General features: G+C 37.4%; 1 protein-coding gene across 1 annotated transcript; it reads right to left on the bottom strand.

Moving 5' to 3' along the window:
• Positions 1–4,732: 4,732 nt before the first annotated feature.
• nol11 (nucleolar protein 11) lies at positions 4,733–13,232 on the bottom strand. The gene is made up of 15 exons (XM_073832392.1): positions 13,229–13,232; positions 12,229–12,329; positions 11,988–12,129; positions 11,702–11,905; positions 11,025–11,101; positions 10,766–10,889; positions 10,538–10,635; positions 7,331–7,384; positions 6,700–6,884; positions 6,465–6,590; positions 5,809–6,039; positions 5,634–5,712; positions 5,365–5,457; positions 5,136–5,243; positions 4,733–5,036 (listed from the first exon to the last, which is right to left on the bottom strand). Exons 1-15 carry the CDS (start codon positions 13,230–13,232, stop codon positions 4,923–4,925), a joined length of 1,740 nt encoding a protein of 579 aa, XP_073688493.1. The 3' UTR covers positions 4,733–4,922.
• Between the last annotated feature and the right edge of the window lie 1,142 nt (positions 13,233–14,374).

Raw genomic sequence — 14,374 nt, 5'->3', positions numbered from 1 at the left:
AGTTTGGCCTCATAAAATAATCCCCCAAACAGCTGTCAAAATTGACCAAAAACAATACATTTTATTCTGTCACTAATTGATATATATATTCATCACAATCGAAAATAATTGTTTTTAGAATATTTATTAGTGATGCATGCAATGATTACAGAACAAAAAAAAAAAAAAAAAAAAATGCAAAGAATGGCAATCACTGATTTTTGAAATCCAAAAAAAATCCAAGTCAGAAATAGTGTCTAACTATTTGTTGTACGTCCTGTTTGCTCATTCTGGCAGAATGCAGGAGGTTGGTCAGGGTCTCCAAGGGGCTCAGGTGCATCATTGTCAGCACAGAGAGGGACATTGCGCTTAGTAGCGATGTTGTGCAGGACAATACAGGCAAGGGTTATGTTGCATGCTTTCTGTGGTTCCACTCTCAGGTAGTTAAGGCATGCAAAGCGCCTCTTAAGAACTCCATTTAAACGCTCAATTGCACATCTTGCTCTGCAATGAGCAATGTTGAAGTGTGCCTGCACCGGTGTATTTGCTGTTAGAAATGGAGTCATCAGCCATGGTAGGAGTGGGTAGGCACTGTCTCCTAATATTATGCCATCCGGTCGGTTGGTTTGGAGGTCTCTATATAGAGCGCTCTCCCTCAGGATGCGTGCATCATGGACAGACCCAGGCCACTTGACAACACAGTTGGTGATGATGAGGTTAGCATCACACACAAGTTGGACATTGATGCTGTGCCTCCCCTTTCTGTTTATAAACTCCCATTCATTCTCACGAGGTGCTTGTATATGCACATGTGTGCAGTCGATTGCTCCAATAGCATTGGGCATATTCCCCAAAAGAAAAATGCTGCGCTTGGCCTGGGCAATCTGGTTGTCCTTTGGAAAAGAAACAAATTCATTGACCAGGCTGGCCAGTGCGATTGACACATCTCTCACCACATCACACACAGCTGATTTCACCACTCCCATATAGTCACCAACAACTTGATAGAAAGTCCCACATGCATAAAATCGGAGAGCAATGAGGATCTGGTCTTTCACAGACAGACCGTGACTCCTTTGGGTTCTGTGTTGAAGTTTTGGCCTGAGGTGGTTTACAAGGTACTCTATATCAGCCTTCCCAAAGCAAAACCGGACATACAGCTCCTCAGTGGTGTATTGCTACAGTGGCTTGGTACGTTCAACATACACCCTTTGACGGTATCCTCTCCTGGCAAAGTGGCGGTGGACAACACCTGCCATTTCACTGTCTTTCTGTGAATCCTCTGAGAAAGGCTGATTTATATGGCTGTGTAATTGGTCTTTTCAAACACACCTATTACAACTGATTAGTTTTGGCTTGTGTTCAACTGAGGCAATTGGACCCAAGGCCTATAAATGATGAAGAAATGTTTACTATAGTAAAGCAACGGAACCATGGACTCAAGAAGCTGTAACTTCACTGCTGCTGAAACCAATGCACTACTAGAGGGTGTTCGGTGCCATTATGAAACAATAGTGGGGAGTTTTAATTCTGCCAAGGATAACAACAAAAAGAAAAATGTTTGGATTTTAATCACAGAAAATGTGAATGCCATAGGGTCTGGCCAGAGGACCACCACAGACCAAATCAAATTGCGGTGGAAAAATCTTAAGGCCAGGGCAACAAAGGACCATGCTGAAGCCAAAACCCCACAAACAGGCAACAAGCCCTTTAAGAGGGGAGATTACACAGATGTGGTCCTCGACATCATTGGAGGTGAGAAGTCGCAAGCTCTCCATGGTATTCAAGGGGTTGTAGGGGATGGCGAGCCTTGGATTGAGGAGGAGGAGAATCTGCCAGTTCCTCCAGAGAGCGTATTTATATTGAATATCAGTTCCTGAGGAAGAAGCTGGATCCTCATTGGTTGAACCAGTGGTAGTTGCCACAGGATCTCAGAGGAAAGGCTTGAAGCGCCCTTCATCAAACAAAGATGATGATTACAAGGCACTTCTGCAAAAAGAGACTGAAAGGGCAGAAGCACAGCTTTGTCTGGCAGAGGAACAACTGACTCTGACCAAACTGCAGCAAACCATGGCCAGACTTGAGATCTGCCTCCTAAAGGCTACACTCAGACAAGCTGGTCTCTCCACGTCAGATGAGGAAGTCTTAAATTATTGTTGAGTATTTGACATGGTCTTTTTTTTTTATTCAGTACATCTATATTTGAAACTTGTTATAAATATCCTCAATGTACAGTGTTTGTGTTGTAGGTCTCAGATGAGCGGACTGCTGGAAGAGGATGGGGTGGGGTTTTTCTTTTTTAAATGTGTTTTCATTTCAAATAAAAAGAAACTTTTATATTGACCCTACACTGGCTATTCTACTTGTTGCTCTTTACATATCTATAGTTCTACATTGCGATTTCCTATCCTGTTTGAGCACTGGTTATCCAGATTTGGTGATCCTGAAAAGTTCCTATCCGGATCAGATTGATCCAATCCAACGTTGCTTTGAAAAACTGGCTCAAAAGTAAGATGTATTACGTGATAACGGATTGCAAAAAAAAAAAAAAAAGGGATTACTAAATCCGGATCAATTTTATCCAGATTAAACCTTTTGAAAAACCGGGCCTTGAGGAACAATTCTGAGAGGAAAAATTGTATAAAATTGTTAAGTCACCAACAACACGTGTGTTAGACCCTATTCCATTTAAGCTACTAAACGAGGTGCTTCCAGATGTCATAGATCCTCTTCTGAATATTATTCATTTGTCATTGTCATTAGGATATGTCCCCAAAACATTCAAACTTGCTGTTATTAAAAAAAAAAAAAAAAAAAAAAAAAACAGCTTCACCCCAACTAATTAATTACTATCCCGAATCTCCCTTTTCAGTCAAAGATACTAGAAAAGGTAGTATCCTCACAATTATGTTTCTTCGAAAGAAATGGGGAAAAAATGGTATCTGTGAGGATTTCCAGTCAGATTTCCAATTTTAGACCTTATCATAGTACTGAGACTGCTCTTATTAGAGCTACAAATTACCTGCTCTTGTCATCCGATCATGGCTGTGTCTCTCTATTAGTGCTTCTGGATATTAGGGCTGCATTTGACACTATTGACCACAACATTCTTTTGAATAGAGTGGGCTCTTATCACATTATAGTCACTCACGTCCGCTGTGTTCTCAAAACTCTGGCAATTTGATAATACCTAGAATATCAAAATCAACTGCAGGCAGCAGATCATTCTCTTATTTAGCGCCCAAACTCTGGAACAATCTACCTAACACTATTCAGGAGGCAGACACACTCTGTCAGTTTAAATCTAGATTAAAGATCCATCTCTTTAACCTGGTTTACACATAACACACTAACACATTTCTATCATTTAAATCTGTTAAAGGATTGTTAGGCTGCATTAATTAGGTCAACCGGAACCTGAAACACTTCCCATAACATCTGATGTACTTGTAACATCGTAAGAAGAATGGCATATACGCTAATATTAGTCTGTTTCATTATTATTTCGAGGTCACCGTAACCACCAGATCCAGTCTGTATCCAAATCAGATGGTCACTGCAGTCCCCAAGATCCAGTCTGTACCCAGCTCAGATGGTGGATCAGCACCTAGAGACGACCTCTACAGCCCTAAATGTCAACTAGATGAGCTCCAGAGATGGATCACCAGTGAAGACCTTGTTACCTAGACTGCTATCGGTGCAAGACCACAGGAACCTGATGAGTCCTCTAAAATCTGACTTTGCTGCAACGTGGAACAAACTGCTGGTTTTGTCTTGCCAGAGAACTGGCCCTTCAACTGAGCCTGGTTTCTCCCAAGGTTTTTTCCCTCCATTTCTGTCACCTGTGAAGATTTTGGTTCCTTGCCACAAATTTGTTATCGGTTCCCAGTCACCTCTGGCTTGCTTAGTTGTGGACACTTAATTTCTTAATAACTTAATTACAATAGTGATATCACATACTATGTGATCTGAACTGAGCTAGATAATGACATCTCTGAATACAATGATGAACTGCCTTTAACTGAAAATTGATTGTTTACAATACTGCATTATTGACACACTATTATCCCGTTTAATACTATGAAGTTGCTTTGACACAACCTGTATTGTTAAAAGCGCTATATAAGTAAAGGTGACTTGACTAGGCTATAAATATAAAAACTGCATTTTTATCGCAGCATGTTTGTTCAGTGTGCAGTTGTGTTCATGTGTTGATATCTCAGCTAGATTGTCTCGTACACTGGCGCATCCTTGTTGCTGTTAATACATTATCAACTGACAGAGTAATTGAAGTTCATCTTGGGGTTATTAGAGAAACTGCATCAAAATGAGCCAGCGCATTTGTCGACCCCAGGGGGTTAAATAACATACTGCTGTTAATACTTAGGGTGTACTCACTTTCACTACGTACAGCCATTATTGTCAAAATAGCTGGCAGAGTTACTTTCAGAGGACAGTAAATCTATACTGCTATAAAAGCTGCACATTGACTACTCTACTATAGTAACCTGATTATATGTTATTGTTCATTGAGAAGATATACTAAAATGGTTGCTGAAATGTGAGGGGTGTACTCACTTTTGTGAGATACTGTATGTCACATCTGGTGAACACCGCTTGATCAAATCGGAATAAGAGAATCACAATAGGTCTATGGTCTGAAGGAGCAATTTGACATCTACTTCCAAAGTAATAGACTCTTTTGCATCAATAACAGCTCACTCGTACAGACATGAACAAAACACATGGTGCATAATATCCTGCAAAGCTTTATTGTGGTCATTTTATAAAACTTAGATTTCTTTTTTTTTTTTTGGATAATATAAAAGAGCTGAAATAGCTTAATATTTTCTCTAAAAACAAACCAAGGAAAAAAGTCAAAATGCTGATTACGTGCCCTGTTTTCTGACTGTTTTTAATTAACAATAATCTGCACAAGTAATCTAAAAGAGCTCAATTACTTGTATGGCGTACATGCCAAAAGCTTCAGATTGTTTGGAATTTTTAAGCACTTGAAGACTTCCCTCAATTTTGCCCAGTTCAGCATACAGTTTCACCTGAAAAAGGGTTGCAAGAAATTGTATATTGTAATTTGAGCTTTATCAAATGAAGCACACAATTGTAAATTTCCATCAGCAATAAGGAACATGCCCTACCTGTGATCTCACAAACTTGTGAAGATCAGAGACCAATTTTTTGGTTTCTGGTGCCACAGCCAAGACGGTGAAATGAGCATCTAGTAGTAAGCATACCCAGTCTATGATCTTAAAAAACAAAACACAAACAACAAAGAAAAAAAAAAAAAAAAAAAAAAAAAAAAAACATGAAAACTTAGATGCAAAACCAACAGCAGCAAATGTTTAAAATAACAATTTGGTAACAGACCTGAGAAATGCTTGGAGTCCGTAAATCTTGGATGTGTTTGTGGGCATCGTGAGAGTACTTAAAATAAAGGAACCTTAGATACTGTAAAAAGACCTAAAAACAACGACAACAACAAAGTGAATTAAGACAGAACAGGTCAAAGACTATATTCTTCTCATTGGTCCTGTAACAAAGTTAGTAAGGCAACTACCTCTGTACCACAATTTGGGGGACTTAACAACAGCACACTGTATACCCAACATAGGCCAGATGTGTTGTCAGATACTCACTATCACCTGCGGAACCGTGAGATCTTTTAGATGTGGCAGCAGGGGTCTGTCACTGTATGCTGTCTGCAGAACCTCATTTCTATCAGTCAGGTTAAAGAAAACATGCAACCAGAATAACAAAAAAGGCATAAGATTTCTTCTTCATTTTTTATTAACCAGTAACAGTGAAGGATACAGAAGGGCACCCTTGTGTAATCCCACAGGACAGCTCATATCCAGTGCTAAGGGATCTCTTTGTAACTTGTTGCTGGGGGTATCAGAGACATCACTCTCTAGTGCTGGGGGGCAAAAGCCATTTAACTGCCCACCCTCCTCATCTGATCGTCGTTGTGCCAGAGTCAGCTCTTTCATGAACATTACACTGCCTGTGTCAAGATTCACAGTCTCCATCTCAGAGTCTGGAGTACTACAGTCAGACAAAGAAATTAAATAAATCAGTTCTTTTGGAATACCACCACCACAGCAGTACTGTGGGCACAATAATCAACATCCCTACATGCGACAGACAAATGAGCCATGTAACTTTTTTTTTTTGTTGACTCCGCTTTAGCTTTTTTTTTTGTAAACAATTATTTTGAGTAGTCAGTTCAGTATAGAACAAAATACAACATATTAGATTAGACTTTAAATGATGAACAGGCTGATTTCAAGTTAGCAATGTTAGAACTAATGTTGCTTATGCTTAAGTCACTTTGGAATATAAAGTTGCAGCACATTTCAAAAGATTAAAAAAACTGACATTCTGAAAGAAAAAAAAAAAACAGTAGTTTGACTCAGTTATTATGGGTATAAAAGTCTTAATGTTTTTCAGCAGGTGAGCAAAGAACTTACCTGAGAATAGCTTTGAGACAAGCACAGGTAACAGCTTCAGGAATGTCAGAAAATATTTGGAAAGCAATCTGACAGAGATGGAAATCTTTCTTCACCATGGCCAAGGAGAGCAGTTCAGGGCACACACTACATTCCCAAAAACAAATAAATAAATCAATAAAAAAAAGAAAAAAAAAAGACATTGACCATAGTTATACACTTAACATGGGAGACAGGTGAGCAGGTAAGTTCAAACCTGTAGCAGAGGTACCGAGTCTCAAGCAGCTGTAGAAATGCACATTGAGGGTAGAAGCTGGCATCTGTCTGGGATCTTGACACTAGTTCTAATGCCACCCTTCCTGCTGCCAGCTGGAGATCAGCATGAGGAGTCCGACGAATAAACTCACCAACCTCTGCTTGTACATCCTCTAACGCACTTATCTAGCAAAAAGCACACACTGCATGATTGCAAACTAATGAACAATCCATGTGCAAAAGTTTTGAATATACATGTATGCAAACTCAACAAGCAAATAAATAAAAATAAATAAATAATGTCCCTTTTTTTTAGGATACTAAATTATCTGAAAAAATGCAGTAAAATCAAAAAAAAAAAAAAAAAAAAAAAAAACTACTATACATGGAAAAGGGTTTACACAATGTATCCCATAAATAAAAACATGAGAAAAAAAAATGCCCAGAGTCTCTGTTCACCTGCATGCCATAAGCCTGCAGTGCAGATGGTCCCTACACCTGTTAATTTTGACAACAGCGTCTCCCATGATGCTTTGCAGACTCTGCTCTGGCTTGCTAGCTAGCTTGTTATTGCTAGCTTTTAACCCTTACCTTAAATGTATAAATTTACAAACAAAAAAAATACCTTATACCTTAATATGTTCTATGAGCTGCTCCACTGTCAGTGCACACTTGGCATTAGAATTCTGAAAAAAAAGAAAAACAAACAAAAAAAAAAACCACTGAAAATAACAGAACCGATGCATTTGAAACACTACAATCTATTGGCGCTTTTCCACTACACAGTACCAGCTCGCCTCGGCTCGACCTTTTTTGTGACGTGAAAACACAGCAGACTGCTGATTGGTCAGATGACGATTCTCTCTGACCAATCAGCAGTCTGCTGTGTTTTCACGTCATTTTAGTATCGCCTCAGCTCGCTTGGAACCTCGCCGGAGGTGGTACGAAAAAAAGTACCTGGAAGCCGGTACTGGTACAACTTTTACACAGTGGAAAACCAAACAGAGCCGAGTCGAGCCAAGTCGAGCCGAGGCGAGCTGGTACTGTGTAGTGGAAAAGCGCCATATATGTACAATAACCAATTTAAAAGTACTATTTGTTTTCGTATAGTTCAAGAGGCTGGAGTGGCATAAAAAAAAAAAAAAAAACTTTTGTTTAAAAACATGTTCAAGGACACCAACAGAATACATTTTCTCAGACAAATATTCAATCCAATACAATAGGCTGTTTGCAATCACATGGTTCTGATGACGCATGAAATGCAGCTGAAGGGCAGGAAGTGATTTTTCTCAATAGGAATCGGTAGCAGAAACTCGAAATGACTACGTTTTGAGTTGTTTATGGAAATTGGTCAAACCTAAAAATTTCATTTCTTATTGTGTATGAAAATTTGCTGTTCATGAGGAAAAGCAAGAAAAACACAGAGAAAAGTGGCTTGTAAACCTGCGTCTGCAGTCAGGAGGAGAGTCGGATTATACTTGTGTGCGAATGGTTAATAAAAGATATAATAATATTAAGATACAAATTGATACAGGGTGAGACAGTGAGAATTCGCTAAATGCCACACGTAGACACAATGTAAATCAGACATTATATTTGCGATTGATTAGAACGGAACCTGAGATTGCCATAAATTGAAGTGACAGCTTTTACTGACTTTGGAAGCAATATTTGCTCGCTTTACGTGCTGCTAACAGGACCAATAGCCGAAAACCCTGTACAGCAGTAGTTTCAGGAGTGACATATCCTGCATCCTTCACATAAATGTGGGAATCACTTTCGAAATATTTTCAATCATGTTTCATATGTTGTGATTTTCTGTTTACACCTTTTGCTTGTAATAGCATCTAAACCAGTACAGACTTTCCTCCATCTCATCCGTTCTGCTTTTTTAGTCACGCACAAAGCAAAACTTTCGTTCAAATTCTGAACTGATTATAGCATAGAAATCGAGCAAATAGAGCTTGCATATAGTCACTAAAAAGCTGTCACTCACTTCAATTTATTTCAATATCCATTAAGCTCTCGAAACTACAAACATGCATTGTATCTACGTGTGGTGTTTAACAGTGATAAAATTCTCACAGTCTCACCCTGTATCCATTTATACATTTCTTTATTAATATCTTAATATATGTATTTTCTTAACCATTTGCACACAAGCATTATCCGGCTCTCCTTCTGACCACAGACGGAGGTTTACAAGCCACTTTTTCCTGCATATGAACAACGCAAAACATAGACATTGAGTTTCTGCTATTGATTCCTACGGACAAAAATTACTTCCTGCCCTCCAGCTGCATTTCGCACCACAGCAATGATGTCTTGTGCAAAGAACCTATATATTTGAGAAACAATAAGTTCTCAGACATGCACTATGAGAGGGCTTTCAATTAAAAGTACTAACACACATGCTTGTATAATAAATTTTTCACGCAGTACAGTTGAATGTTTCCAGCATACTACTAAATTAATAGTGCCACAATATCCACAAAAAAAAAAAAAAGTTCAACAGACATTTTACAATTATACATTTTGTTTGTTTGGCACAGGGTCTGCAACATTCAGCTGAGTGTATTTACTTTCTATTTAAAAACTGGGCCATAGTCCCAAATACAGTATAATTGTATTATTATTATTTTTTTTTTACTTTAGCGGAAAAAGTTGATGTTCTGTTCAGTTTAAAAGTTATTTATGAAATTGACTGAAACCCATGTTATTCCAGCATTACATTTGTTTTAAACCTTTCAAAATTCTATCTTATTTTCAATTTCAATACAAGATTTTCAATGTGACCCCAACCAAACTGTATTTGTTAAGGTGGGTATCTTTAGGCAGTCAGTCCAATCCCAATTCTGGGAATCACTTTTAGATTTTCATGAGTCTTGATCTACATTTTTATTAGAGCTGCACCTGAACAAGGATTTTTTTAGTCATCTAGTCTTGGTTCATTTAAGCCAGCAATTGAACTATTGCACCTTTAGAAAGAAATGCACCTTTAGTATGGATTACATGAAAGATTTTTTGATTTTGATTTAAATTAGTTAGTAAACATAGACATTTCAAGATTTTACTTTTTTTAAATATAAATACATTTTATCATCAAATTCTCAAATTTGCAGGCAAGCAGACAATATGCTAAGTTTTAGGTCATATTTGTGACACGCTCCAGTTCACAGAGATGTTGAAAAATGCATCCTGTTCTTTATTTTACAAAAGCACAATGTGACATTGTGAGTGTACAAAAATAAAAGTAGACCTTTTAAAATTTTGAATCTTGTATTACTCTTATCTGCATTAGCAAAATGTGTTTTGACTTTCTGCACAAGGGCACACTTGTGAATGAAACACGCATTATATATGTTCATAGCACTCAAAAATGCTCACGCTACCCTATTTTGAGTAAATAGGCAAATAATACTTCTCTAAAGAAATGTTAAGTAAAGATACACTAATATAATCCATGTCTTTCTCCAGGGGACTTGAAATTTGATTTTACATGTGACCTGAAACAGGCTGTGTGGCTATGAGGAAGGATTCTCTCAAAATGTAGATCATAATGCAGGTAAGAGGGAATACATCTAATTAAAAATAAATGCACCTCTCTTACTTGCTCAAGAGCCAATGATTAGCACCCATTACCTTAAGTTGCATATTTAAGTTTATTTAGTTGAACTTACATTTATCAATTTGGTAGACACTTGTATCCAAAGAGACTTAGATTGTTTTTTTGTTTTGTTGCGCTTTTTTCTCATCAGTTCTTGCTTTCCCTTGTAATTAAATCCATAAATTTGGCATTGCATGAATATTCCCACTGTAAAATCAAAACTGTCTCTTACACTTTTGGATGACATTCTGCATTTGATTTCAGTTGACTGTGTGACATCACTGTAAGACTGGGCAGTCCAGTAAGACGAAAAGCTGCGTGATTTGTAATCTGCAAAAAAAAAAAAAAAAAAAAAAAGTTTTTTTTTTTTTACATTTCATATACTGTACGTCACTCTAGAAAAGAGATACATGAAATGCAGAGTGGCAGTCGTTCCATATTTTAGCAGAAAAGTCTTTACCGCTCTGACTTGTCTCCTTCAGTTTTCCCATGGCAGCTGCGAGAGATGACTTCTGGCATTCAAAAGGAATTACTGACAGCATCTTCCCATGAGGGACGTACAGCTTTCCAGAATAACACCACAACTGTATTCAGGATAAATTGTGTTTATCTCACTGCAGGAGTAAGCTTACCTAGTATATTTATGAGAAATTTAAAAAGCAGAAAAAAAAAAAAGAACACACACACACGCACACGCGCGCACGCACGCACGCACACACCTGACTATAGATCCTTCCTGTCATTTCTCTACAAGCCTGAAGAGTTTGAAAATGTGTGTTCCAGATGCAAAGGTAATCTATGGATGACAAAAACCCAATGATTACTGCACCAGTTACAGAGTGATAAAAGACGAAAGGGTGTGAGGGGGAAGTTAAAACAAAAAACAATATCATTCACGAGAATGTGAAGAGTAGGGGTTTGAACCTGTCTTGTGTTTCTTAGTGGGGGAAAACAATAACAAAGTAAGTGGCATAGTCAATAATGTCAGCTTGCATAAATGGGTTCTGCATTTCAGGACCCATTTTGTTTTCTAGTTTTATAAATTATTTGGCCAAGTACATTCAAGTAAAAAAAAAAAAAAAAAGGCTGCTGATGATACTATTTTTTTATACACTTGCTCCATTTCAGTAATTGCAAAGTGCTTTGGACATTTTTACCTTTATAAAGCCATTTTTTCTAAAAAAATGTTTTGTTTGCTTTTCACGATATATTTGATAAAATTAATAATAAAATAATTGTAAAATTACACTGTTAAAACAATCTGTTTGTGATAATATCGTAATTGTGTATTTTAAAATGCCGTCTTTTAAAACACAATTTCAATGAGACTTCCTGGTAAAATAATGGTTGTTATATCCATTAGTCTGTAATCATCTGTTTGAAGATGAAGAATCACCTTTACAAGCTCCAGCAGAGGGGTGGGGGAATCCAACCACAGCTACATGAGCCTCATCAAGCACAACAGCAGCACCAGACATCAGTTTTTCTTCCCCAAGAGGAAGACTTAGACATAGAGAGCGAGATAGAGCCTGGGCACCTTCAGCTCCTGTAGATGAACGTCTGAGTGGCAACAGACTCTCATACACAGTACCATTCAAATCTGAAATGATGCAGAGCAATTTAGTTGCTAGTACTACAAAACTGTCATTTGGGTCAGATGATAAAATGAATAAGAGACTTACATAAGTATAACAGGTGTATGTTACCACCCCTACACGTGGCAGAAAAGCTAATGGGTGCAGAGAGACCAGGTTCAGTCTCAAAGCTGTGTTTCACGAGAGTGTTGGGGTTAAATCTCTGAACATACAGGCAATGCTCTCCTCTCTAAAAAAAAAAAAAAAAAAATGGAGCTTCAATTCATTATGTACTGATAATTAATAGCTTCATGTACTGATAAAACAAAGACTCAAAAAAAAAAAAAACCTTTTCAGTGCTGAACAAAACAACATGCTGGTGTTCTGCCTTAATGATAGAACTCCACCTGTGAAAGGAATTAAACAAGAAGCTTACACTTTTAAACAGGTCTTAACATAAATGAGCATTGAACATCACATACTGATCTAATGCAGCATTAAAACAATACACTGCTCAAACTACGCCGCTGTTGCAAGTGAATCCATATTTAAAACTACAAAAAAAGTTCAAAATTGTGTTTTTGTATACCCAGATTCACTATGGTAAGCCTATAATTTATTCAAATTGACAGAACAAACTTGACAGGAAATTTCAGGCTTAATACTGCATCACTCTCAGATACGGTAATCACCACTAATCACAACTATTTCTCAAATTATTAGAAATCTACTGTGCAAAAAGAGCAGTGCTTAAAACACAATTGATAGAAAACTCTACAAAGAGAAACAAGAACAGTAATGTGGAACCTTTGTTTCAAGTACAGAAAGACACGCAGTAAAAGAAGTTTTTGTCCAAACTAGCATCGTGGCTGGAACAACAAACTAACTACACTATATTGGCAAAAGTATTGGGACAACCCGTTCTAATGAACAGGTTTGGCTACCTTAGTATTTTTCATGAGTACAAATCTTAATGTTTAAGCATATAACAATATTCTATGGAATTGTGTGCTTCTAATTTTACAGCAACAGTTTGGACAGGACCCTTTTTTATTTTATGACAATGCATCTGTGTATAAGGCAAGGTTAAAAAAGAAATTGATTCATCAGAGTGGAAGAACTTGACTGGTCTTGCAGTAATCAAAGTCCTAATCCCATTTAAACACCTCTGGTGTGACTTTAAATGCAGACCTTGAGCCATAAACTCATTACCAAACACCAATGACTTGTACATACACTAAGGGCTCTTCCAAAACTGGCAACAAATATGGAAACATAATTCATGCATTTAAAAATAGCATTTCCATCTCGATTGCAACAGTTTTGGAAGTGTCTAAAAATGACTGTACCCATATTGTATAGGTATTTGATGAGTTTTTGGCTCAAGGTCTGCATTTAAAGTCACACCAGAGGTGTTCAGATGGGATTAGGTCTTGGCTTTATGCAGACCAGACAAGTTCTTCCACACTGACTGAATCATTTCATTTTGAACAATGTCTTTATACATGTTAGAATAGAAAGGGGTCATGTCCATACTGTTGCTATAAAATTAAAAGTAGAGGTCGACCGATGTATCGGTTTTGCCGATTAATCGGCACCGATAGTTGATTGGCGGAACTATCGGTTATCGGCAAAAATCCCTGCCGATAGTTTTTCCGGGTTGAGTTCTTTGCTGAAGCGGCTCACGCTCCGCTGTCATAGAGTATGAGAGGTTAAGTCGACACCAGTGTTTAATGTTAGGATTGTTACCATATATTTGCATTGGTTTATATCAAGCTGGTCATATTGTTAGCCAGCAAAGTTGCAGATTTAAAGACGTGACGTGAGAAAGGAAACTGTGTTCATTTAGCCAACAGAAATCCTGCTGCGCCACAGCGCTCCATTCATAGTTTTACATTACATCAAATCTGTCCCAAATCGTTGTTAATGTTCATAAAGACTTGACCCTGGGCTGGAAGATTGAGTATTGTGCATTTAAGCGAAACATTCGTATTTCTGTAGCTCTAGTTAAGTATGTATGCTTCATATAGAGCTACAATTTATGTTTTAGCCTTTTCTTCAGGCCGCCGAAGCATGGTTGTATGCACTTTATTCCACAATGCCAGTTTTCCTTGTTCTTATTTGATTTTAATAACCGATAAACATAAATGTATTAAAAATTAAGATAAAAATTATACAAAACTAAATTCGTTTAAGAAGGGATTTTCCACAAATAAAAACGTACAAAGTGGTCAAAAATGGTGTCTGACCCTCTCCAATTCTCCCGGAATATTGCAGTCCAATTCATACCACATCCTTTATGACATATGCAAATTAGATAAACCTCTTTCATAATGAAATGATTGAACTGAAACAAAACAAATAATACTTAAATATAATGTAAAACAGAAAAAAACTTAAATGGCTACAACAATATATATCGCTCTATTTTCGTTTGATCTGTTCTTTAAACTAATCTTTGCCGCTTTGATCATTCTTTAAGTAAACATTTGCCC

Source organism: Garra rufa, unplaced genomic scaffold (genome assembly GCF_049309525.1).
Source record: "Garra rufa unplaced genomic scaffold, GarRuf1.0 hap1_unplaced_001, whole genome shotgun sequence".
Lineage (NCBI taxonomy): Eukaryota > Metazoa > Chordata > Actinopteri > Cypriniformes > Cyprinidae > Garra > Garra rufa.
Note: the sequence above shows the minus strand (reverse complement) of the source record. Positions and strands in the feature narration are given on the sequence as shown.

Bases quoted from the DNA above. Each gene is read 5' to 3' on its own strand.
- nol11 (XM_073832392.1), bottom strand. The intron at 10,890-11,024 runs GTGTGTGCGTGC...TCCTGAATACAG, and splicing joins CAGGAAGGATCTATAGTCAG to TTGTGGTGTTATTCTGGAAA. The intron at 6,885-7,330 runs GTATAAGGTATT...GCTTTTTGCTAG, and splicing joins AGCTCATAGAACATATTAAG to ATAAGTGCGTTAGAGGATGT.